The sequence below is a fragment of the Protopterus annectens genome, chromosome 8.part0, assembly GCF_019279795.1.
Source record: "Protopterus annectens isolate FY-2018-M chromosome 8.part0, PAN1.0, whole genome shotgun sequence".
Lineage (NCBI taxonomy): Eukaryota > Metazoa > Chordata > Ceratodontiformes > Protopteridae > Protopterus > Protopterus annectens.
This window is the reverse complement of record NC_056741.1, coordinates 1,915,446,565-1,915,474,289: the sequence shown is the minus strand read 5'-3', so window position 1 is coordinate 1,915,474,289 and position 27,725 is coordinate 1,915,446,565. Positions and strand designations below refer to the sequence as shown.

General features: G+C 40.0%; 1 protein-coding gene across 1 annotated transcript in view; it reads right to left on the bottom strand.

Annotated features, from left to right (window-relative positions):
- Positions 1-27,725, bottom strand: part of BBS2 (Bardet-Biedl syndrome 2) — a 1,992,563-nt gene that overhangs the window by 518,492 nt on the left and 1,446,346 nt on the right. The window contains exon 12 of the mRNA XM_044079541.1: positions 18,195-18,324. Coding sequence (XP_043935476.1) covers positions 18,195-18,324 — 130 coding nt within the window. The remainder of the gene's footprint in view (positions 1-18,194; positions 18,325-27,725) is intronic.

The window sequence follows — 27,725 nt, the reverse complement described above, 5'->3', positions numbered from 1 at the left end:
AGATAATGTACTTCCTGCACAGCCAGTTCAGGCAAGAAATCTGCTCGGTAAGTCTATTCTAAAACAACAAAGAAGGCGATGGAAACATGAGCGTAAAAACCCAGGAACTCTTTATTAAAGTAAGTGCTTTCATTTCTTGTAATCACCAAACTTCATCAGACCACGTCCACCAAACGAAAGCTCTTACTTTAATAAAGAGTTCCTGGGTTTTACACACGTGTTTCCATTGCCTGGTTTGTTGTTTTACAAGTTGTATGTTTCTTAAGTCTATTCTAAACAGAAAATGCCTGGCATGATCTAGCAGTGAAGTTCACTAAGGTGACAAGGATCTCCTGAACTGGTCAGCATTGCAGGCACCACTCTGGTCATCTGCAACACCACTGCCCTGAATACTTAAGGGCATAGCAAATAACATGATGTAGAAATTCTCTAAACAGTACTGTCTCTGCAACTTCTACTGGGATTCTTGTTGTAGTTTACAAATTGTTTTGGTCTTTCAGAGAGAACTTTCTTAGTAAAGATTGTTTCTTTAGACAGATTCCTAAATGTGCCCTGTTGGCTACTGTGTGTGTAGCTGTCTGCGGGTTTTTGTGATGTTGCTTGTAATATTAAGTAATATTTTTGTGGTACTGTGTTGCTTTGTGGGACAAAGCTCATGTCTGTTTCTTTGTGGAGTTGTGACCGTTATTTTCAGCGTCTGTTGCATTGCACAGACATGTGGTGCAATAGATGCTTCTGCTTCACTGTACATACACCTAAATGTGTACATTATTCTAGATCTGCAGGCATGCATTTCCTGATTCGGCTACATTGCATATACATATGACAGTAAATTATGTATTAGCCTGTGGGCACCATCTCAAGCCTGATTGCTTATATGTACATGATTATCTGTAGCTTTGGTTTGATATTTGAATTTCTTCTTGATCTGTATGCATTAAAAAGCCTGTGTCATCAGAGTCTTTTGTATGTCAATATAGGCAGTGAGGGAGGACAATGCTGTTGAGTGCTGTAGGAGGTAGCAGACACCTTCATTGCAGCAAGGTTAATGCCATCTTTCCTTATACCTATTGTTGTGGCTCATTTTCTCTTATGCCATCCTTCTCAGTGTAACCCCCTACTATTGGAGTCATGATGGTACATCAAAGGTTGAAGGGTATCAGCCACCACTGACCACTAGTCTAACTGAAGCTGTGGACGAGGATTGTGTGTGCACTCGGAGTGCACCTCTGCAAGCATGCTATTCTCTATCAATCTGAGGTCTTCTTCCCCAGATTAGCCACAACTGCATTTGACAATGGAGATGGCAGCTCATTAGGTGTTGTCAAACTGGATCACCACACATTAATCCTGTCTTATAGCAAATTTCAGGTATGCTGGACTGGACTGGTCATGCAGTCAGGACACCAGAGTTGGGAGTGCTCTAAGCCACTGGCAACCCAGACCCAAGACCTCTATCTACTAGGTCAGACTAACATTCATCTGAGACAGTTGTCAGCTGACATGTTGCTGTTAACACAACCTATCCACAGGCATTTGTTTGCCAATTGTCTTTTCATATCCATCCCATGTATCGCCATCCTAGTATGCATACATCTTCCCCATCTGGTCTGCTTCATTTGTATGTTTGTGCCTCCACTGCCAATCCTTGTCTTCCTCCTCCTTTCCGCTGCTTAGTTCCTTTTACCTCTTCTCATTTGTTTTCACTTTCTCCTCACCAAAGTGTGACATTTTACCTCCATGCCTGCTTTTTCATAATGGATCCCTACCTTATGTTAGTGTGCTTGCCAAACACATTTTCTACTTTCCTGCATTCATCTAATTCTCCACCTTTCACCCCTTTCATGGAATCATAATTTGCCAAGCTAGCTGGGAATACATTGAATAGTCTTTTCCATCTGTAAAATGTTGCTGATTTATCTTATATGTGAATTCTCCTGAGGCTTGCACAAAGGAGTATGAGAATCCCACACTGAGTACTGCATGTACTCTCAGCTATGTTACTGTGCTTTCCATGTCCCCGATTAGTTATCTGTGTCTATTTTGTGTCCAAGTGATACTGTTTCTGTTTGACCAAACCATCCACGGCCCTGGAGTACTTCTTCAACAATCCTAGCCTTATACTTTTTAGAGTTTGCCTCAAAACAGATTTTAATAAAAAATGTGCTGCAGGAACTACACAGCTTGATATGACTTTCAGCACATAAAGTCATAGCTGGAACTGATTTTGCCAAGACCGTATTACTAAAACAATGAATTACCTTACCTAACTAGGAGGTGTAATAGGGATTACCTTTATGTGAAATAAATTGTCTATTTATCACCTGCATGCCTCGCTGTGATCACCTCCTTGTACTCGTTCATATCATTCATTCCTTCTGGGGGTTGAAAGCCAAGATAATTCATTCCTTCATTCAGACATTTTTCCTCGTCTGTTGTAGGCATCTAATAAGCCTATTCAGTTTCCATAAGAACATATCTACTATACCAATTCTTGATAACTCAGTGCTGTAGACATTTTAAGTTTGGTTTGATAATTTAAAAGCTTCATTAATGTTGCCGGCTCTTGTATAAGCAATGTTGGAGCTAGAACAGGAAACTATTTTACAGTTTCTGAAGGAGCACTAGTGTCTGAATGCAATAAAAGAATACAACAAGAGAGCAGGCTTGGAGTGGGGCATGTAGTTGTTTCTGATAGATACGGCTTCTATCCTTTACTATACTTATATTGGATAGCTGAAAATAAGTTCTTTTTGCATCTATAATCAAGTGGCAGAACCTTTACCCTTGTCACATAAGTATGATAGCACTAACCAAACATTCTCTCTATCAAATGAAACAGCAATGTTCAAAATCCTTAAGAAACACCATAAGTGCGCCCTACTTTAAAATTATATGCATGTTTTGACCAATGAAATAATTGTAAACGTGTCCCAAAAAATTAATGTTGCGAATGTTACAATGCCAAACATGGGCTAGGATTCATAGACGAGAGCTACATGCTTTCAAACTGCAGTTCACTCCATAAGATGGCTCACAGCTAAAAAGACATGCATTACACATTGTCTCTGGATCCTCAAACCATTCATATGTCCACATCTGCACTGTATGCATGCCAGCCACTGTAAGATGCAGCTGAATAAACTCAGAAAAATAAAATTATTTTGATGAGAAATGCAGCACCTCTAAATATAACTGTCATAAATTCAAATGAGTTCTTTAGGAAAATAATTATTTTTTAATACTAGTGTGTTGCATCTTGCCAATAAAAAAAGACCATTATAAAAGAAAATATTTTTTCTAATCTCGGTGGCTCTTTAAAAATTAGATGTGCTTTTGAAAACTAATTAACTGCTGTAAACTAAAATATACAAATGTTTAACCGTTTACAGGATAACTATTTTCTGTCATATTTTGGCAAATAGTGTAAAATAAATGACATTTGGAAAAGTACTTTATTTCTTTCGCTGTAACATTACTTATTTGAAAATAAGTATTGTTCAGCAGTAAAAATATGTGTACATATTTTATCCACTTTGCCTTTATAGAATGAATGTTTCTCCCTAAAAAAACAAGACCCATAATCTAAGCAGTATATCTCTTGCAAACTGTGATGGATTCCCTCAAAATAATATGGAATACATATATACACAATAAATAGATGAGAAAAAGTAAGGGTATATATCTTATTAGTAAAAATGTCTTAATGGTCTTTTTATAGGTTCATAGGTTGGTACTAGCCTGTCTGCCCTAGGGCCTATACAAGCCTAGCCATAACAATTTCCTGGCTATTTCTTCCCAAAATATTTACTTCCCTGGTCCCCTGTCTAGCAGGACGACTGCATGATCCCCAGGGTGAATTTCCTATCTCCCATCCAATCATCAAGTTTCCTTTTGAAGACGGCCAAAGAGGCACTCAGCTTGACATGTATGGGCAATCTATTCCAGAGTATGGGGAGTCTCTGGGTCAGGAACCTGTCCCTCCAGCATGTTATGTTCATTGTGATGACCAGGTTTAGATCCCTGACTCGTGTGGCTCTAAGGGACTGGGATTTCTTTGTGTGTGGCATGTCCAACAGCACTGGGTTTGACATGGCCTTGTATGTTAAGCAGAGATCACCTCTGAGAAGGCAATATGCGACAGAGTATAGCTGGAGTTTTTTTTAGATGGTCAGCATAGGGTATCTGCTTTAGGCCTATGATTCTTTTAGTGAGGAATTTCTGTGGTCTTTCCAGTTGTTGCAGATGTCTTGTGAGGTACATACCAAATGGGGCATTGTACTCTATAATAGGTCTAACGAGGAATGAGTACAATGGGACAATGACCTTCTTTTTTCTGGATGAAAAGCCCTTAGTGATGAGGTGTGCTACATAGACGGATTTCCTGACTGCTGTGGCTATGTGGCTATTGAAGGGGAGATCACATAAGAATTGGAAAAAGCAGAAACACTGAATGAAAACTTTGCTTCAGTCTTTACAAAGTAAAGCAAGCGGAGGGTGCTAAACTGGAAGTAAATCAGAGTGGAATGGGAAGAACATTGGAAAGACACCAGCACAGAGGGGGGGTGTCTAAATTGGAAGTGGCTGCCCTGAGGGGAAATAACAAGAGCCATATGGACAGTCTTCATAGAGGCCTCAGAAATCTGGCCAGTGTGTTTGCAGAAGTGCAAGGTCATGGAAATAAAACAAGTGTAGTATCCTTGTATGGAATGATGTGGCAGAAAAAATCTGTGGAACTACAACTGCCCGCTGCTGGATTTTCATTTTTTTTTTTCTGTCCCTATCTGAGATATGTAGCGGTTTATGGACAAGTCATTGATTTTGTCAGCTTTACCTGAGTGGGATATTGTATCAAATGTGTTAGCCAGGTCCAGGTTGGTGTTACTGTGTGCACCATTTCCCCGCATGCATTGCCTTAGTGACTTTCATAAAGTCCAACCAGTTAAGTAGACATAGCCTTCTCTTAATTAAACTAAACAGAGTTTGGTCCAGTATTTTTGAACAGAACATTTCCCTGTGAATTCATTCTGTTGCTTTCCATATTAGACTATTCAGACTAATAGGCTTGTAGTTTCTGGGATCATTTCATCATTCATAAGACTGCTTGCTGGTGAGACACTTGAGTATGTTGGCGATGTGACACATGTTGGCAGTGTGCATACAGCTGATCCTGGCCCTATTGTTCAGCCAGGCAAATGGTACATCAAGGTCTGTACAATTGCACATACCTGTGATTACCACATGTTTGATTTCACCTGAGTCAACATCAGTTTCGGACCCGGTATTTGTCCACATGTTGCCATTAATGACAAAGTATGCAGGTTCCTTATGTTGTATCCTGATATTTTTTTTAATCCCTCTTGAGGCACAGCAACCCCGACATAGAACCACAGATCTCAACACCTCTGAAATTGTTTTAGCTGTTACTGTCATTTACCTTTTATCATGCATATCATTATTTAAGGAAATTCAAATTGCATTTAGTCTAAAGCCTCAGATACTAACACATGCTGGGCCACCGTCTGCAGACAAAGGCATATTCTTGACTTGCTATTAGTTTCCTGCTGTGAAGTACTATTCAAAGAGCATTAATCTGCTGCGAAAGCATTTACTATACAATTACATATGCATCTTAGGGTAAAATGATAAATAGTCAAGAGGTGTTAGCTGTCCTTCAACCCCTGACTGTGCTGAATGCCTTGAAGTGAAGACAAGACAAGTGCTCCTCCTTTCTTTATAGTTGTCTGTCTCCAGCTGAGTATTTACACATGAAAGACCTCTCTCACCTTCCTAACTGGCTCCCTGGTATTCAATCCTTTCAGAGTCACCTTAGCCGGATAGTTGTCCATCTTTGTTATTCAGTCATTTCACAGTCATCTTGGCTTTATTATTGTCTGTCTACAGTTGAGTATTTCCACATGCCATGTCAGACTCTAGACCAGTTACAATTGGCATCCCACAAGGCTCAGTCCTGGGACCTCTCTTGTTCGGCATATATTTCTCTGAGGTACAGGCTAACACAGGAGGACTATGGCTGACAAAGTTTGCAGATGACTGCAAACTGGGGGCCATAATCGACTTGCCGGCTAACACAAGCATCCTCCAAAAAGGTCTCACAGAGACGGATAACTGGTGCCAGAGCCATGGCCTAAAGCTAAATGCCAAAAAGTGCATAGTCATCCCCTTTGGGAAAACAAAGTGCCCACAAATTACCACATAGGTGGTAATCCATTAAGTACGGAAGAAGTAATAGGGATTTGGGGACCCAAGTAGATTGCAACCTCTCCTTTGACAATCACATTGCCAAAGTGGTTAGAAAGACATTCTATATAGCCCACCTTATCACGAAGGGGTTCACATCTAGATCAAGAGAGGTCATTGTGCCCCTCTACTCATCACTCATCAGGCCCATAATTGAATACAATGCCCCATTTGGGATGTACCTTACCAGACACCTGCTACAACTAGAAAGACCCCAAAAGTACCTCACCAAGAGGATCAAGGGACTCAAACAGATGCCCTATGCAGTTAGGCTAAAGAAACTCCAGCTCTACTCAGTTGCTTACCGCCTACTCAGAGGCAATCTGTGCCTGACGATAAAGCCATGTCCAACCCAGAATTAATGGACATGCTCCACCTCAAGAAATCCAAATCCATGAGAACTACACGCTCCAGTGACTTAAACCTCAGCACAGAAATAAATAGAACATGCTGAAGGGACAGATTCATATCCCAGAGGCTCCCCTCACTCTGGAACAAAATCCCAATCCATGTCAGACAGAGCCCCTCAATGACCCTCTTCAAGAAGAATCTTGACGTTTGGATGGGAGATCGTAAATTTACCCCTGGGATCTCTTCTGTGTCACTGCTAGACAGAGGCACGGTAAACTAACCTTAAATGGGCTATCTTCTGTGACCTACTATACAGAGGCACAGTCAACTAATCTAAGAAGGGTGGCAAAAGCCAAACACACACTGGCTAGGCTTGTAAATGCCCTAGGGCAGATAGCCTAGTATCAACCTATGAACCTAAAGACCTTTCTCACCTTCCTAAATGGCTTCTTGGTATTCAGTCCTTTCTGATTCAGGTTCACTTCATATTTGTCAGTCTCTGCTTTACAAATTTAACATAAATGCTATATCTCGCATATGAAAAGGCTTTCTCAACATTGACTCATTTAGTAAGGGACCCTAAGACATGATGAAAATTTAACTTTTCAAAATCTACACAAGAGCCAATACTGAAAGTTTTCTATGTAATATGCACTGATGGTTAGGTGAATGTGTCATAAAATTAAAAGTACATATTTACACCTCAATGCATGTAATTGTTTTTTTTTTTTTCTAGCACAGCAACCCCTTCCCCATACAAACCGGTCTTTTTCACGATACTCTAAATGTTGGTGACACACAGATAGAGCATACAGATTGTGTGGTGGACAGAACCAAGGGAAAAACATTGATTCTATTCAAATTTGAATTGGATGCTTGGATAAAGTACATGCTCAGTTCTGCAACCATCAACTGTATATATATATATATATATATATATATATATATATATATATATATTTTTTTTAAAATTTATATATACATACATTTAAAGTAGATATAAACAGTGTGTAGACAGGAAAGGGGTATACAGCGAAATAGTATTTATGAAGAGTAATTGAGGTGAAAAAGTACCAAGATAAAAAAAGTTTTTTACGTTCATAGATGAGTACTAGGCTCATGGCCCTGGAGCCTTTACAAGCCTAGGGCATGGTATTACTCTGGCATTGTGCCACCTATCCTTACTTAATGCCTCTGTGCTCTGCTTGACATGTATGTAAAGTCTATTCCATAGCATGAGCAGTCTCGGGGTTATGAACCTGTCCCTCCTGCATGTTCTGTTGATTGTGGTAATGATTTATTTATTTATTTATTTTACATTTGTTGACCGGGCTAGTCTAACTGGATATATGTCCATTTTCAGTAGAGGCCCGGAGAGAAAAGCTCCAAGCATGAACAGTGACAAAGTTAACAATGTAAAAAGACATGAAAAATCACAATACAGAGGTAGCATTGGTCAAAAGAACAATTATAATAATAAAATTATAAACTATAACAATTTTAGTCAAAATTATACTAAATTATACAAAACACAATAGAAGGTATGAGCAAGACTCAGTTAAGAGAGAAAGAGCTTATATTTTATCCGCATATTACAAAGAAAAGAGTAGTAACTAGATTTGGAGGCATAGGTTAGAGGAGTAGGGATAGGGGTAAGAGCAGGAAGGGGAAAAATATATCAGTCTGGGTTAGCACATGGACAAAGCCAATAATTTTTCAGATGTTCTTTAAGATGTTTTTTATATAGAGAAGTAGAAGCAAGGGTTGAGAACTCAGAAGGAAGCTGATTCCAGTTTTTCCTGCAGTGTTTGAGAAAAGTGAATCACTGGCTTTGTTGTTAGCTTTAATTGAGGAAACTAGAAGCGTATTAGCAGAGCGTAGTGTAGCTAGATTTCTATATGGTGTAATTAGATTAGTGAGGATAGGGGTGTTGTTAGGGTGGTATAGGATCTTTTGAGTAATAAGTAATTGTTGACAGAGTATATGGTTTTGCAATTCTAGCCATTCAAGTTGTTTGAGGTTGAGGCAGTGGTGAGTTTTAACGGGGGAGCATGTAATGAATCTAGCTATGCTATTATAACAGGTGGAGAGTTTAGAGAGGTTGTTTTTGGATAGGTTAGTATATATAACAGAGGCATAGAAAAGGGTGGAAATGAGGTGGGTCTGGGCAATAGTTTTCCTTGCAGAAGGGGTAAGGAAGGGTTTAATTCTATAGAGGGTACCAAGTTTTTTGCTAACAGACTTTATGGTGGAGTTGATGTGGTCATCATAGCCGAGACAATTATCAATTGTTACACCTAGTAGGCAGGTTGTTGTATCTGGGGTTATGTTGGTACCATTGTTGGAGGTTACAGAGAAGAATGGATTAGGTGATTTATTTGTTGGAGTAAAAAGCAGTAGTTTTGTTTTTTTGGGATTTAGGAGGAGGCAGTGTTGCATAAACCAGTTTTCAACATTATGAAAAACAGTTTGGGTGAGGGAGTGGAGAGAGGCTATATTCTTGGCTGCACAGATTAAGGTGGAGTCATCTGCATATTGAATGCAGGCGGCTTGAGGTATGTTCATGTGTAGATTGTTAATAAATAAGGAAAAGAATAGGGGACCTAAGGTTAAGGTCTCTGGAGCATGTGGTGTGGAGGGATTGGCATTCCTTTAAATGTTTCATTTCCAACAGAGCTGCGTCACACATGGCTTACTAAGTCAAGCGGAGATCGCCTCTAAGTAGGCGATATGAACAGAGAATAGCTGGAGTTTTTTTGAGTCTGTCCATATAGGCCAAGTTTTGAAGTCATAGCATCCTCTTTATGAGGTACTTTTGCGGCATATCCAGTTGTTGCAGGTGTCTGGTGAGGTACATGCCAAATGGAGCATGGTTCTGACAACAGTCGTTGGTCTCAGTGAGGCCTGTCTGTAAGATGTCAATATCACTTGGCGAGTTAATATCTAACAGCTTTGTCAGCCAGAGTCCCTTGCTCTTGTCCTGGACTTCAGAGAAGTCAGTTCCTAAGTGGGGAATGGTATCAAAGGCCTTGGCCAGATGAAGGTAGGGTGCATGAACCACCTGGCCTTCATCCACACCTCTAGTGACTAACTCAAAGAAGTCAACCAAGTTGAGCAGGCATGCCCTCCCCTTCAGACCCACATGTAGAATGACAGAATCATTTATTTTTCTGTTGAGGGCCCTTAGTGGTTGTGTTAGGTGGTGTATCATAGACCCTGACAGGCAGATGGCTGTTACCTTATCGTTATTCAATGGAGTGAATCGGTCATCAGTGTGCCTCACTATTGAGTCACCTATGACCAGCGTTGTCGGGTGTGTTTTTGTGCCTTGGGGGCTTTGGTTGCATGACACACTGTTTGGAGAGTAATGTGTCTCGTGATTACTGTTGTGTTGTGGTGGTTGAGTGTATTTCTGCCTTGTAGGGCACTGATTTCTGGGTAGATATTGATTGAGAGCCTGCACAAAGGTGGGTGTTTGGTTTGTGTTTTTATGTGAAGGCAGTGCTGGTGTGTGTTCTGGAGGGCTGTGTTCCCTGTGGTGTGCTGCAAGTGTTGACCTTCTGTTCTTGACCAGCTAGTGTTAGCTAGCCTCGATACTATGTGGTTTACAATTTGTATATATAACTGCATCTCTTGCAAGTCTGAGTGTCGGTTTGGTAAGAGTCAAGGGTTTTTAGGTGTACATCAGGCAGTCACTACATTACCTCGGATTGCACAAGTTGACCTGGTTAATAAGAGAAGGCACTGGGAAGTGACCATGACATACATGTTTATGAATCAAAGATGTGCTACTGGTCTCCAAGACACCTCTTTCTTTGATACCAAAAACAATCTGAAATGAAGCCTTTTGCCACTTTGACTTTGAGGCAGTGGTTCTCCAACTCCTTATGCAAAATAAGGCTCAACCTGATGATATTTCCTTTGGTTGCTGTGGTAGAAAGGAAAGAGGTTTTACCTCCAGTGCCCCCGTAACCCTCCTGTACCACTTTTTACATCCCAATGTCTGAGACAATCTTTTGCCCAAGAGGGACATTGATAAATGATGATAGCAGTCTGTTTACTCTGCTGGGCTCTTCCTTTCTTCTGAATAGACCCATTTATTATTTAACTTAGGTCATCTTTTTTGCACCTTGTTTGCTAGAGTATGGCTACCATGTGTATACATCTGTTTGCAAGCTAAGCAAGAAGTGTTCCTTGCCAGTCCATTTGCAGCTACTGATCATAACTGGGTCTGAAAGAATATCATGTGTGTCAAATGTGCAGTTATGTATTCCTGAAAAGCTTTGTGCAAATGAGTCTGTTATGTGTGATGCAAAAGAGCTTGAACAAGTAACCCCATATGCTGCACAGATTATAACTAGCATGTTACTGGAATAACTACTTATAGCTGTGTAAAGTAATGGACCAATTATTATCAGGTGAAAGTGTGACACTTGTCAAGTAGTACTTATGTTGTCTTGTGAACTTTTGAACACATTGATTAATGCAGTTACTAGTAATGCACACCTGATTGAATGAGTGGTAACATAATTTTTGTGCAATGATGGAGTTGGTATATATAAATTGTGGGTGTGGTTTTGCCACCTACATAGGAGGGTGTGGAAGGCTTTTCCATGTAAAAAGTCTCAAAAAGTGATTTTGGTACGATGTTTTTGGAATACTCAGTTTGCCGATGCAGATTGTTGGTGCTTTTGCTTATCTCCACCAGTGGTGGAAGCGGGTTTATTACAGGACGGGTGATGTCTAGCAGGCAGTGGGTAATAGAAATAACCTAGAAAATTGTCAGATAGACTTAAGACTACTATCTCCGTAATAGGTCTCCAAATATCTCCATATTGCTTTGAAGCTCTAACACCACATAAATGTCTTTCAGATTCCAGTGCCACATCAGGTGACTACCAAGATTTATCTTTAACATGTCATCATATTCTTTATGCCAACTCCTGTATTTAAATTATGTGAAAACAATATTTCTTATTCCTGTATTGCAAACGTCTATATGTCCTGATGTACATGGCCCCCCAACACTGTGTGTGTGTACACATTAGCGGACACCCATACGAGCGTGTGTTAATGCGTGTGCTGAGACATCTGTCAGTTTAATGTGACTACGGAGTATCTTTTAGAACTATGCAGTAGGCATGCATGATCAGGATCCAACGTAAAAAGCTGACTGCATACATATGGACTCATATTTCATTAACTTACTCGTTGAGATGAGACAGTGCTTTGGCTGTAGCAGACACCAGTGATTTAAAACTGGCCGTGACTGATCTACTGTTGATAAATGGTTACTTGTGGCGTTACCAGATTACTACTACTGTGGGATGCAGTGTGTAACTGCAGGCTTTGAATGAGGTTGGTGTTTGGGTTTCTGATTTTGACTGTCAGCGTTGTGACATCAGCTAATCATTTTCATGTGTAGGAATGCATCATGTATTAACTGTAAGTGATCAGAGTGCATGTCTGCATTGACAACGCAGTGTGCCACTAAAGGTACGGCATAATTTGTCATGGACATACTTACAGAATGCATTGTAACAGTATTCATTTTAATTTCAGTGTGGGTACTGTGATGGAACCAGACAAATGCACAGTGCATCAAGGCCTGCAGATGGAAGGTCGGTATTATATACAGTGTGTGTTGTGGTGGTTTCAGTTTTTTAATGCTGGGAGTGTAATATTCGCAGTAGTGGGTTGTTAATCCTTTCATCTGTGTTGGTCTAGGTATCCCTCAGAGACCTCTCCAGGTGTGGATATGTGGCCATTCTTATGTGCACTGGTCATCAAAAAGAGCTATTGAAATAGGAGCACAAAATCTGTGGCAAAGTGAGTCCGAAATGATGGTGTCCTGGGTCAGAAAAAGAGGCTTGCGCTGGGAAGGTCTGCTATGCCTGCTGTGTGAGAAATATGTCTGCAGTGAAGAACCAGATATTGTAATACTGCATCTGGGTGGAAATGACCTAACCACATGCCCTCTTGTTGATCTGAAAGGGGAAATCATGCACATTTTCTATAGACTGCTTACATGGTGGCCTAAAATGCATATCATATGGTCAGATATCATACAAAGGTTGGACTGGAAGGGTGCACGTAGCATTAAGGCCATTGAGAAAATTCGAAGACTGCACAATAGCTTTATGTGGGGACAGATGGAGCTGTGCAAAGGATCTGTGATTCACCATACATCCATAAAAGGTCGGTTCCCAGAGTTATACCGTTATGACAGCATTCACCTTAGTGACAGTGGACTTGATTTATTTGTCAGTTGAGAGACTCTGTACTGTTTGCAAAAACAAAGCTGCACAAGTGTCCTTTATGTTAAATAAATGTGCTGGCAAAGCATTCAGGATCATGTGTGACTGTACTGATTAATGTAGGTGTTTGTCTATAGTGTCACAAGTCTTCAGTCCATCGGTCAGTACACATCAATGTGACGTAGCCACAGCCTTCATAACATGTCTAATATAAAAAACACGTAATGTAGTCTTGGGTCTCTCGGTAGTCACGGCTAATGTGGTGGGGCCAAGGAAAGCTGTGGTGCAACTTTTAGGGTTTACTCCATGAAGTACTACTTTAGAACAGAAAAAAAATGATTTTTGCTGCAGTACGAGTATGTCAGTAAGTCACCCTCAGCTGAGTGTTGTTAGTGTTTCAAGGTCAAAGTGTTAGTATAACTATCTGAATTGTGCTGTGTGGTCACTACATGTATTCGCAAAATGTGAAGTGAAACTATAGACGCAGTCTACTTGTCTATGCCTAGACTTGCAGAGTATGTAAAACTTTTGTCACAAGCTGCATCACATGACCCATGTCATGGACCCCTGCGCCAGCTACAAATGAGGTATGTTTTAAATTGTCAAATGCATGCATCTATGTTCTGCTACCGGACTGATGTCATGTTTTACTGGACAATGTTTTGCTTTCTGCATTTCACAGAAGTTTTTGACGTTATCATGATGAATATGCAGGGTCCAGTCTCTTTCAGTTTTGAGCCAGAATATGCCCCAGGAGAACTAAGACCAAATCACTGCCGAGGTAGCAGTGAAAGCAGTGATACTGAAGCACATGAAGCGAATACAAAGAGCATGAGTTGGTGCACTTGTCAAAAGTGTGTTCTAATGAACACTCCTCATGAATGCTACTGCTGTGTATCGTCCCATCGAGCATGTGGTAAAATTGCACAACTTGAAATCTCCTTCCAGCCCCTGTGCATCACTGATCACATCGACTTTGAAATGGCGTGCCAAACCCCGTGTTGTACTGAAACTGGTTCTGTGTGCAATGCACTACGTTAGAAGGCGATCATGCAACATACGGTGGACCAATAGGTAAGGGATCAGTAAGGAATTTGCAAGAGGGTTGCTGTTACAGCATGGAGATCCTCTCAGCAGAAATTGAAGTGGGTGGTAGATCTTACCTTGCACAGTATGAACATTAGTTTTTCAAACACCACCATTTATGTGCAGTTTAAGTGTTGAGACCAGACAAAAGCATGTTTAATTACTTTGTGGTTGACTTTTGTAGCCATAGTAGAGCATGTTTACTTGCTTTCTGGCTGCCATAGCAAAATGAGTAGTTTGTGCTGACACATTGGGAGTTGAATGGCGAAAGGTGTAAAAATGAAGCCACATTACAACTTTGTGAGCAGTAGATTATCCATAATCATGATTCCTGTGCTATTAAACAGTTATATGTTGGCCAATGTATGCTGCAGTTTGCCCACACACGTGTAAAACTACATACTCCTACCTAGGAATGGGAGAAAGTACTGATTCATGATAATTGTGATTAATGCATGATGAGGTGTAAGTTGATAAACAATTTGTCGTGATTTCACAGGTTATACCGCATGGTGGCATACCGGGCATATGTGCTATGGATTTCTGAAAACCGGAGACTGGGACGTGGGAACAGAGTTGTCATTCTGGCATGCGTAGTCTCACGTATACATCAACAATTTCCTGCAGATGACAATGAATATGTTGGCTTCCTGCCTTCCGAAGGGATATGGGTATACCCTGAGTAACTGAAATACATAGGTGTAAAGGTACTGGAATGACAATTCAGTATCTGAAAAGGACAGCAGATGATCATGATTCTCTGCTGTAAGGATACATAAAAGTGTAACATGTCATGTCATGTGCTTTTGTATGGCAATAAAATTTTTGATTCTTTTGAAATTGTTTGGTCTTATCCTTATTTGAGGCAGACTGTCAATGACAGATGTACTGGAATGGTAAATATGGAATTGTCCGATATCCTAGTAAAAATTGACTATGCATCTAACAGCATGTATTGCATGCATACTTGCACAGGCAAAGTGAATCTTTTGTTAAACTATTTTTAATCAGTGCCACTGCATTCTTTTTCGGAGAAGTGTGCACAGATCAAAGTCAAGTTTTTATTTCTATTTACAGATAGCTATATGTTGCACTGTAGCACTGAAATATATTTTGAATAAAAGGCCTTTGATGCAGCAGATATGTACTGTATTACAGGAGATTTCTGTGAAACATTTCAATCAATAACTGCATGTTCTTTTCTTGTCTTCTTTTTTTTTTTTTTTTTTTTCAGGTTCATCACTATTCTCCACAAGGATTGGTAAGAATGCCGCGGTGCTTGGCCTATGGCTGCCAGACCCGAATAGGTCACATGCCCGAAGGCATGTCATTCCACAGATTTCCACGCAATATACAACAGTGCACATTGTGGGTGCGTCGATGGGGAACTGATGTTGGTGACATTCGAAAATTTGTTAAGGAAGAGATTGTGAGCAATTCCCCAAAGCATTACTTATGTTCACGTCATTTTGAAGAAGACATGTTTGAGCTGGACTATCGATTTGAATTAATGTCAGAAAACCTGAAACCACGTAGACCTCATCGTATTTTGAAGGTCAATGTACTTCCAACACTCTTTGACTTTGGTAACAATCGCATACAGAATACTTCAGTGCAACGTATCGATCGGAATATGCGACAAAAGGTATGTATGCTTTTAAAACTCTCTATTAAATGATGTCAGGACAGTAGTGCAATATTGGAAAATGAAGGTTATAACCCATTAAGCAATATGAGGGTTGTATATAGTTATGTTAAGGGTGATGTCACTTGAGAGGAAATTAAGGTTATAAACCATTAAGCAATACGAGGGTTGTATATAGTCACTGCAATGGAGATGTCCCTTGAGAGTAACATAGTGAAGTTCATGTGCAATAACACAACATTATCTGTAATCTAAATTTAGGTGGGAATACAGAGAAGGGTCTTAAGTACTGGATTGTATTTGTACTACATCAGTGATGTGCACAAAGATTACTGTTGTACATGCACTTGCAAATGTTAATTGAAGGTTACAATTTTGTACAAGATATTTTTTTCATTTATTTTCCAGCTTGTGGAAGAACTTCTGTCAGAACCACAGCCCGTACAACAGCATTTGGAGGAGCCATCCAGAAGCAGTACTATGCAGGTAAATCAAATAGGTTGCATCAGTCAAAAGTACACTTGAAAGTAGCCTATGCACTTCATTTTGCAATTTGAGCATGATGGTGTACAATTAAGGCTTTATTTACAATGCATAATTACATTTGTACTGAAATTATATTGTGTAATTTCAAGAGTAGATAACTGGAAAATATGTGAATAACTGCTGTGCATTAGACTAACAGTTGTACACCTCAGCGAACATCAGTTACGCCACACACAGGCTTGGAAGTATGAGTAGTATGATGTCATTAAGGTGGGCATTTACAGGATGGATGTTGTCATGACACAAACCATGAAAGCACTGTTAAAGCAGAACCAAATCCAAAGTTAGGGGTTAAATGTCCTGTCACTAACATTTGCCTGTAATGTGCTTTTTTCAGTAGAGATAATTGAAACAGGAGGGTCTGTAGGATCGGGCTGGTGTGAAGGGCTCATGCAAATAATGTGTATTTGAAAGATGAAGTGACATCAACCTGGGTGCAAATTACCACTACTTTGGGAAAATATTCTGTATGGTCCCATGGTGAGAAGAAGGCACTTGACTAGTGAGCTGTGACACATTCATCAAAAGTCAAGGGTGTGTATACATAACTGGATAGAGATGCATACATCAGTGTCTAACTGTTATTTCTTTTCATTTTGGATTAATAGCAGAACACATCGTTTATGGAGCAGGACGAGTGTCGTGAGGGCATCTGGATGGACGATAGTGAGCAGAATATCAGTGGGTACACAGACTCGGGCATTCATCCTACTTATGCAAGTAACATGTACTACTCAGTCCATCAGTTAAATAGCAGATCATATAAGTGTACAGTGATTCCTTTGTGTTGCGATTCAACAAAAAAACATAGTTTATGTATGTATTTGCAGTGGACTACACCCCTTGGCAGCTGGGGCCATCCTTGTAGCACCTTGTTGATTGCCAGCTTGTCCAGGACGTCAGAACGCACAGAATGCCAGAATGTGGAATGGAATTGGCAGGGAAGAGTGTGAAGCACAGGTGCATGTGTCCAATGTATTTACAATATATATATATATACACACACACACACACACACACACACACACACACACACACACATATATATACATATAAACATATAAAAGTGTTTTCGGCGAAATGTCCTAGATCCATATTTATATATATATATATATATATATATATATATATATATATAATATATATATATTTACACACATCTATACATATACACACATGTATAAGTAATGTATGTACGTTTGTGCCCACACAGATTTGTGTTCACACATGTATGTTTACATACACAAACATTCTCTCCCTCTCTGTGTACATATACACATACATATGTACACACATACTTGTATATACACACATCCATGTGTATTCAGAACTGTAAGCCATATTACATAACACCAGAGAGTATTTCAATGGAAATGGCAAAAGCAAATAAAGCAGTCATTCTAGCCTTTCAGAAAGTTCCTTTGTGGACACTTATTCATCAGCTCCATGTTACATTAGACACTCGTTTTAGGCTCACTAGTGTGCTAGACCACGATGATGACTGGCTCACCTTCTGAAACACAATTTAAATTCTGAAGCATATGCAAATATGAGGGCTGTTATGAGTAGATTACACTTAATATATGTGCAGTATTACTTCCAACACAGGAGCTGCTATCATTAGCTTGTCTGACTGCCTAAGGAGAAGTTTATACAATGTTTGAAAAAACAGAATGGATCCCATACTAATCATATTAAAATCATGTTTATAAAGGCAGAGGGTACACTGACTGCTAATGTCAGACATTTAACTGGTAACAGAAATTAGTTCAACACACAAATGCTTGACATCCAGTTTAGACCAATAAGAGACCCTTTTCTGTCCAAACAGCATTTTCTTACCCTATAAAACTTTGAAAGAGATAAAGTGAAAAGGTAAGTCTTTATAAATCAATGGAGACTTGGTGAAGTTCTAAAACAGGAGGGAAGCCGAGACAAACTGACAAAATGCAAATCTACACTAGCCAGTCACAATTGCAACGTATTTATTACAAGAAATTTAAGGAAGCATTGATTTATTATAAAAAAATAATGAAAAAGAAACTCACCCTCTGCACCCTTTCATTGATTGTGAAAATGACATAGCTTTGTGGTACGGCAACAGAATCTGGACTGCACAGGGCATAAGCTGAAAACCGAGGCAGCTGTCTGGTTAGCTCAAAAACATGGAAATGTGTACTAAAAATAAGAAAAAGAAAGGTGAGGCATCTGCCTCAGAATACTAACTGTAATCAATACTGTAAATCACAACAGAAGCAACAAAGAGGATTTACATACTTACACAACTGTAGATCTTCCTATGTATCATTAGCACTGCTTCAGCCCAAATTAGGCTTCAAATGTTGGCTTACTGGAGGAAATGGCACCTAATCATGGGCCTAACCATCAGCAGTCAATCGTCAGTAATGGTGCTATGATCAGTGTAATGCTGAGCTCTTCCTCAGCATACTTCTATCTCAGAGGAGGATAAAAATAAGTCAGAAATAGGAGAGAAAATAGTTAGGATTAGACAAGAATATTAAAAAAGGACAAACTAAGGTAGAGGACATGAACAAAGTTCATGGGCATTTAAAAGGTCATACAGTCTCCATTATCAAAGGCTTTGTCTCAAATGGGTACAAAGAGACAGAGGAATGGAAAAGGAACAGAGAGAAAACTGTGACAGGAAGACATTAAAAGAAACACTGAGCAAGTCTGTGGAGCACGGTATGTATAGACCAAAGACAGAAATGGAGCTGTAGCATTTCCAAATTCAAATATTTAGTAACCCAGCAGTTCTATCAAAATGTAAAAATCAAAGTACCTGGCAGGACAACAAAAGCAGAAAGTTATTCAAGCTGGCTATCAAATGAGTCATTACCATACTTAATTTTGCATTGCCCTGAAAAACAGGATACAAATAAATGGATATGGAAGAGTGCCTACTGACATTTTGAAGACCATAACTGTGATCCTTACTGGAGCAGAACTACAAGTGTGAAAGACAATAATATATTATCAAGCCCAAGGCTGCAGTACTTCAGAGTAACCTTAATGCTAAGAGCTACAGTTAACACATTACTCTCAGAGTTAGTAGAGAGGTAGCAGTTATGTGTGTGTGTGTGTCTGGGCAGGGTGCCCTCCATATTTGTTTTTTTTTTTTTGGGGGGGGAGGGGCTTTGTGCCATGAAAAAAATGCTTGAAAGCTGCAACAGCAAGTTTCAGAATTTGTTTTTCTGCAAGAATCACAAATTATTTTTGAAATGCCAAGACTCTCACTGTTAGTGATCAAACTTTAGATAGGCAGCTAACAGAGCTAAATGTTGAATTAGAACTGCTGAAGGCACCCTAAGAGTAGAACCTGTACTCCAGGGATGTGGGTATGAATGTAGAAAGCAATCTGGCTTTCAACCATGTGTCTAGGGTAGTAATTAAATCATTCTATGTTGCTCAAGTTATAAGCAAGGACAGTGGACCTAGGTCCAAGGAAGTCATTGTTGCACTTTATTTGCCATTCATCGGGTCCATCATTGAGTTCAATGTCTCCTTCGGTATGTACTTGACCAGGCACATATAACAACTGAAACATCCACAGAGGTTCCTCACAAAAATAATACAGGTCATAAACAGCATATCTTATGCAGCTCATCTCAAAGCCCTATTTCTATAATCCATTTCCTACAGACTGTTGGGAAGCGATCTATGGCAGGCATCCTTGGATCCCACTCTGCTGGGCCTCTTGCATATCTGCAAAATATTAGAATTACTCAATCTAAGGATTTTAAACATTCTTTGCTACATAAATAGGACATATTGGAGGAACAGGTATTTTTTTCTCAGATAATTCTCCTGTTTAACAGGCTTCCCATCTACGTGAATTAGAGCTCTTCCTTAACTCTATTCAAGAGAAACCCGAGCCAATAGATGGGAACTGGCAAATACACCCCAGGTCTAGCACCTGTATCTCCAATGGACTGAGACAACCTGCAAATCTTGCCGTAGCTTATGTATAACCCTTAAAAATAACCTTTAAGGCACACACAACTTGAGGGATACAGTTGGGATGCTTGGCTAGACTTATAAGGCCCCAGTGATCATTAATCTAGTATACACCTATGAACCCTATTGAAAGCAAACTATTTCAAATGGCCAATGTAAAAATGCAAAGTCACATGCAACTATTTTTTTTCTTTTTACTACACATTTGTGTATGATGAATTCAAGCAAAACTCTCTCTACCATTATATCCACTTTGTGGTACTTAAACCAACACAGCACAAAATCTATGGTTAATCAGACTTCCAACATGTACCAACTTGAGGACAGAAACAAATGTATCTGCTGATTGGACAACAGCATTATCTGTCAGGAGAAGCAGAGTACTTCAGCAACCATTAACCTATTTATGTAAATACTACAAAACGTTTAACATCGCTTCCAAATTCATTCATGGCAAGATGCTTCTGTGACTTTTTGGCTGAAGCCTTCCTTAATGGTCTCCAAAATGCTGACTGATCTACCCTAGAAGAGATGCCATCTGCAAATCAAACCTTGGCATTTTTTAACATTAGTTTTTGCCTTCCTGTCTGCCTACTACCCTAACACATCTTGAGTCAAATTGAATAAGCTAATGGGGGTCCTCTGCTAACTGGGGTGACAGCCAACTGGAGGGTGCAACCATCCAGGCAGGCATGAAGATGGTTTATGCTCAGTTCTGTTTCTTTCAAGCTTCCCTAGTCCTTAGGGTAAAGCAAACCATCACTGCAGCCAACGGATCAGTGTTGTCTCAATCTAACTTTTCCTATTCTGAGAGATGGATTCCCAGTTGTCTCTAAGCTGAAGACATAACAACAACAAAAGTGAGCTGTAAACTTCATGGTACAGAGTTCAAAAGCATTCCTGTGCAATACCTAACCCTCCCCAAGTGGCCTGCAGTAGTTACTCAGATGCTGCACACACACACACACACACACACACACACACACACACACACACACACACACACACACACACCCACAAACATAAGCTGTAGAGGGTACACTCACTGACCTTGCAGGACCAAGCAGATATTTTCAGTCAACTGTTGTATGCCAGATAACCTACTATTGTAACAATCAGACTGCCTTGCGCCACTCAAGATGGGTTAGTCAGCATCACCCACTCATTCCCAGCCCACACTTTATATTCCTCTAGCATCTGGGCTACCACTCCAATGTGGGTTCACTGGTTCACATTCAAAGCTTTAACACTTCTACCTCACAAAGCCAACAGCATCCACGCATATTCTGTTAGGCATTTCTCTCACATACAGAAAAGCATGCCTCCTTTAGAACCTGTGGAGTGAATAAGTAGTTAGCATAAACAGATTAACTAAGAAGTCAAGGGACTAAACAGAGCCCAGTCATTATGCTGGCAGAAGACACCAACTAAGTTTTTTTTTTTTTTGACAAACTTATAGCTGGCTATGGCACAGCACTTGAAAGGTCTCTGATGTTAATGTCAAGGAAGCCTATGAACAGAAGCAGCTATCCACACTAGATAACATAATGAGGGAATCTGAAGGAAAAAAACACACTAATTAATATTCTTGTTCCTTTTCACTATGAGGAAAGGTTGATAAGTAGGTGCACTACAGGCTTGGATGATTTTAAAGTTATGACATTATGGTGCGTATCTACAGTACAACCTAACTTCTTCAGTCTCAGCTAGAATGTTTCTGCTGCTGTACAATTTCCAAGCAGATATGCTAAAAAGGAGGAAATGCAAACAACTCTGCTAAAACATACTCAGTTCACCAAGAGATCCGTGTGCTATGGTAATTAGTGGAGGCGCAAGGTGCTGAATCAAAGCTGCTCCACAAATATTCTGGACACAGAAACCTCAAAAGACAACATCCAAAACAGCGAAGTCCTGGCATAAATGGGCACTCCTCTACTTTCAAATAATGAAAGGAAAAAAGTTCTTCAAGAGCCTCTAACCATGTCCAATCAGGCTCTGTTAAATATAACCCCCACCCCCCGGTGTCACACATACACAACAGAAAAAACACTAAAATGAGGGACATACTGAGGAGGGGAATAAGATGGTGCTGAATCCAGGGGCATGTCCATCAGCTCTCTGCATTGTCTCAACATCAATTTCTGATCCCAGCACTGAAACAGTCAGCATAGAGCAGCCATCAGGCTCCTCAATATCATTACCAAGGTACTTAAAGCCAAAAGGACAGTGCCAACTTCCAGAGCAGAGGATGATGTTGCAGAAGACTTTGGTGACAAGGTGTTGAATGCCATTGTGGTCAACATTGACAGCAACCCTAACAAAGGTATCAGAACTGAAAATGGCACCTACCCATCAACATCTAGGATGCAAAAGATATCATCAGCATCATTGCCAGGGCTTTTACCAGTATGAATGGAGGAATCAGTAGTATACTATTGGCTCTGAAGCACCAAGTACAGAAACAGGGCTTGGGGAAGGAGCAGTAGAAGATCTAAGGAAGTGACTTTCTCTTTCCACCCTAGAAATACAGGGAAAAGAAAGGATGCCTAACTCCATCTGTGCCTTCACCCATGACCTTATCACTTTCTCCCAGTCAATATGAAGTAAGAGACTGTAAAGAGAACTCAATGAATACACTGATACCAAAGAAGAAAGTATACACTCTAAAATCAAGATAATTCTTACGAACAAAAAAATCTATTGAGGTTTCTTGCAGGCAGAGCAGGTCATAGACATCTAACTGTTAAATCCATTAGCTCCCGGCTGCTCTTAAAAGGTCAACAAAGAAATATCCTGGCAAGGGGAATCTCCACATGGAAGCTTTCTCCATAGGAAGGGAATACCTGCCTGATTCCTTGGGATCCCACCATCCTCAAGTTTCCTTTTCTCTTTTTCCTTCCTGTGTTTGGAGCCAGTGGCATCTAAGAGTAACAAGCCTTTTAAAATTGACTTGTTTATGTATTTCTACAAACATTGGGAATCAAACATCTAACAGATCTTAAACTTTGCCTAAAGATGATCTACTCTGAAGCTCACAATGCAAAAGCATGTGTCTGGAGAAAAAATATTATGTCTATGTTTCAAACATTTGTAAAATCTTAAGTCTTACCCAAAGGTAAAGTCAATTGAACAAACAATTCACATATCAAAAACTGAGTAATAAAACTGCTACAACAGCAGAAAAACAAAATAACAAAGTGTCACTAACTACACACTAGCAATAAGGATGGTACCCGAAGCAGAGAGGAATAAACCAGCATCTAATTTTAAACAATAAGGACTATCAGAAATGGTAAAAGGAACAACAAAAGAAGAAAAGATATGACCTTAAAATTAATGCATTTGAATGGAAATGGTACTTTAAAGATAAAGTACACCAAAACAAACTGAATAACTTGCCCAGGATTACTTCTTGGTATTACACCCAAATGCAAGAAAAAAATCTGGAGGTAAGGGGAAGCATGCAGCAGTACAGGAGCACAGTAGGAGTTTTGGCACTTTGGAGAGTCTTAAATATGTCAAAGCAACTGTAGCCTGCAACTGACAAGTCCTGAGGTCGACACAGATGGAATGGATCATCTAAGATATGCATGTGCAAGCTTACGAGCGTGGACACACACACACACACACACACACACACACACACACACACACACACACACACACACGTATGTCTATGTCTGCACTTGTAGATGTGTGTGTTTATGGATACATACAGCTATAAAAATACACACACACAAATATGTATGTGAGAAGAACTTCTGTTTGATTACATACTTTATTTTAATTTCTGTGCCCCCACAGGTCCTGGATGAATCAAACAGGTACTGTGAAGAGGATTTGGGAGTATAAGCAATAGGACACCTGGATACTTGCTCATACCTCTCTACTGTCCAGAATCTGGCCTTTTATTTTTGGTCTGTTCCAAATAAAATGTGTGGTATTTTGGCAAATCATTCAGGACTGAAGTCACAAAATAATGACAGATGTCTGAGTTTCAGACTTAAGCTTCAGAATATACATGCTAATGTAAAATCTGTAATTCTATCAACATTCTAAGTTTATAATATCCATAAGGAGCCCGCTAGAGGACACAATATACTTGACCTGGTCCTAAAAAACTTTGTAACTTTGTGTACCACCCTAAGGAGTCCACTAGAGGACACATTATACTTGACTTGGTCCTAAAAAACGTAGTAACTTTGTATCCCATTCTAAGGTATCCCCCTCTGTCAAGAGTCTTCTGTTTTTCTGGAGACCTATCCTCCTCTGTCAAGAGTTTTCTGTTTTTCTGGAGACCTTTGTCCTATTCAGGTAGTACCTCAAATGTCTATATACATCTAAGGAATGCAACAGACATTCCCTCCTGTTCTGAGGCTTAGAGGAAGCACAGGAAGTTGGAGAGTTTGGTTCAATGACCTTTGGCATTAATAGGGGTTAGTGCTCAGGGTTACCATATCCTTATGGAATATCAAATGTGGTTCTTTGTTCATTAAGGCCTGAAGTTTTGACGCCCTTCTTTCTGACATAACTATGATGAAGAATGCACAATTTAATTTTACAAATGTTTTTGGGGAGAGCAGTAGCAGCCAGATTGAAGAGGGGTGAGGTTAATGTTTTGAGTAAAAGTTCAGATCCTAGGTAGGTGCGTCTTGTTGGGGGGCAGAAGTTCAAGATGCCTTTTAGAAATTGCTTGTCTGAAGTCTCAATATCAGTGGGGGATCTAGAGAAAAGCAGGTAGAAAGATAAACAGGGACTTTAAGAAAAGTGTAAGGTAAATAAACAGATCAGATAAATATTGACTAGCCACAGTAACAGCTACCTGGTATGGGTACTGGTTCCCCCTTAGCTACCAGAGGCCAAGTTTTTTCCAATTAACTACAAACACCTTTGTAGTACTTGGTATTCTGGCCTCCAACATTACTATTATTAGAATATCTTTACAGTAAAAGTGCCAAAAAGGTAGAAAGGTCACATCCTTCAAGCTGCCAGGTTCAGCATGGACAGGTTGGGAAGTACAAGGGACTCCCTGCATTGCAATAAGAAGGGTTATGTGCTGTGGTAGCAGGAAAGGTCTCTCCCTCGCTTTCCGGGAAGACAGAAGAACCAGAAGGGCCTAGATCAGAAATAGGCAATCATTTCAAGCCTCTCCTCCCCTCTTTTGGAGCACCATGAAGAGGAAGAGAAGCTAGGACACAGTAGGAAAGCATATAGAAACAGACCTGCCCAGTTCAGGGAGAAGGCATTCACTGCCCAAGCTTGATTGTGCTGCACTGGAGCAGAATCTTTTCAGCTGCCTGTTGTTGAGAAAAGAAAATAGGTCTGTCTTTGGTACACCCCAGCTGTTTGTGAGATCTAAAAAGGTTTCCCTGTGCAGAAGCTACTTGTGTGGACTGGCACAGGTTTTGCTTAGTTGGTCTTCTCAGCAGTTCTTCTTTGAGAGTGTACATGTGGCTCTCAGGAACATATTAAACTGCAATGCTTTCAACAATGCCTGCATGGCTAGCCTACATAGCTGAAAAACATATTCCACCCTGTTTATCATCACAGACCACAGTGGTGTGGTGCATAAAGTCCCTAGTACATAGATAGTGTTGAAAGTTCAAGGTCTCTGATGAAAGCCATCATTTCTTTGATGCTTTTGTGCCACTTTCTTTCCTTTGGACTCCATGCTGCACCTTGTACTATGAGATGGAGAGTATGAGGACCCCAAAACCAAGTCTGAGGCAGCCATGGTAACTCTCTGGGATGGTGCACTCCAGTAACTGTGAATGTTGATCCCAGGCATTCCTATCATTGCGATTTCCTTATATGCTGCCTGGCCAGGGGAACTATTACAATGGTGGATTCCACATGGCAGAGATGCTCAGGAAATTTCTTACTTTCAGTACGGACTTTCTGCTACATCTTGATAGAGGGCAGTCAGATTCTGCTCCTTGTCCTGTAGAAGGTAGGCCTTGCCTAAAGTAGAATCCATCAGGGTTACCTGAAAAATTATTTCCTTACATGCCACAAGTTGGACTTCTACTCACAGGGAGAAGTCAAGTTTGTTCTTTTTTTTTTAAACACATTTATTGAATTATCACTTGTAACATAGGCAAGCATACATTTATATAAAAGTAAAACCATATTAACACATTCATACTTACAAATATTACAGTGCATATATAAAGTTTACACACCCCTGTTAAAATGCCAGTTTTTTGTGATATAAAAAAATTAGACCACAATAAATTATTTCAAAACTTTTCTACCTTTAATGTGACCTATAACTTGTACAATTCAGTTGAAAACCAAACAAATCTGTTGGAAGAAAAAATATAAAAAAATAAAAAACGTACAATAAGCTGGTTGCATAAGTGTGCACACCCTTAAACTAATACTTTGTTGAAGCACCTTTTGATTTAATTACAGCATTCAGTCTTTTTGGGAAGGAGTCTATCAGCATGGCACAACTTGACTTGGCAATATTTGCCCACTCTTCCTTGCAAAAGCACTCCAAATCTGTCAGATTGCGAGGGCATCTCTTGTGCACAGCTCTCTTCAGGTCACCCCACAGATTTTCTATTGGACTTAGGTCTGGGCTCTGGCTGAGCCATTCCAAAACTTTAATTTTCTTCTGGTGAAGCCCATTCTTTTGTTGATTTGGATGTATGCTTGGGGACATTGTCATGTTGAAAGGTGAAATTCCTCTTCATCTTCAGCTTTCTAGCAGATGCCTGAAGGTTTTGGGCCAAAAGTGACTGGTATTTGGAACTGTTCATAATTCCCTCCACCTTGACTGAAGACACAGTTCCAGCTAAGAAAAGCAACACTAAAGCAGGATACTGCCACAACCATGCTTCGCCGTGGGGATGGTGTTCTTTTGGTGATGTTTTTGAGCCAAACATACCTTTTGGAATTGTGGCCAAAAAGTTCAACCTTGGTTTCCTTGCACCATAACACGCTTTCCCCACATGCTTTTGGGAGACTTGATGTATTGTTTTGCAAATTTTAGCCAGGCCTGGATGTTTTTTCTGTGTAAGAAAAGGCTTCCGTCTTGCAACCCTACCCCATAACCCAGACATATGGAGAATATGGGAGATTGTTGTCACATGTAGTACACAACCAGTACTTGCCAGAAATTCCTGCAGCTCCTTCAGTGTTGCTATAGGTCTCTTAGCACCCTCCCTGACCAGTTTTTGTCTTGTCCTTTCATCAGTTTTAGAGGGATGTCCAAGTTCTTTGCAACATCACTGTTGTCCCATATTTTCTCCACTTTTTGATGACCGTCTTCACTGTGTTCCATGGTATATCCAATGCTTTGGAAATTTGTTTGTACCCTTCTCCTGACTGATACCTTTCAACAATGAGATCCATTTGATGTTCTGTAAGCTCTCTGCGAACCATGGCTTTTGTTGTAGCAGGCAACTGAGTAAATGTCAGGAAAGTCCTACTAGGACAGCTGAATTTTATTTGGGGTTAATCAGAGTCTCTTTAATTGATGGCAGGTGTGTATCCAAAATGACTGAATGCTGTAATTAAATCAAAAGGTGCTTCAAGAAAGTATTCGCTTAAGGGTGTGCAAACTTATGCAACCAGCTTATTGTATTTTTTTTTAT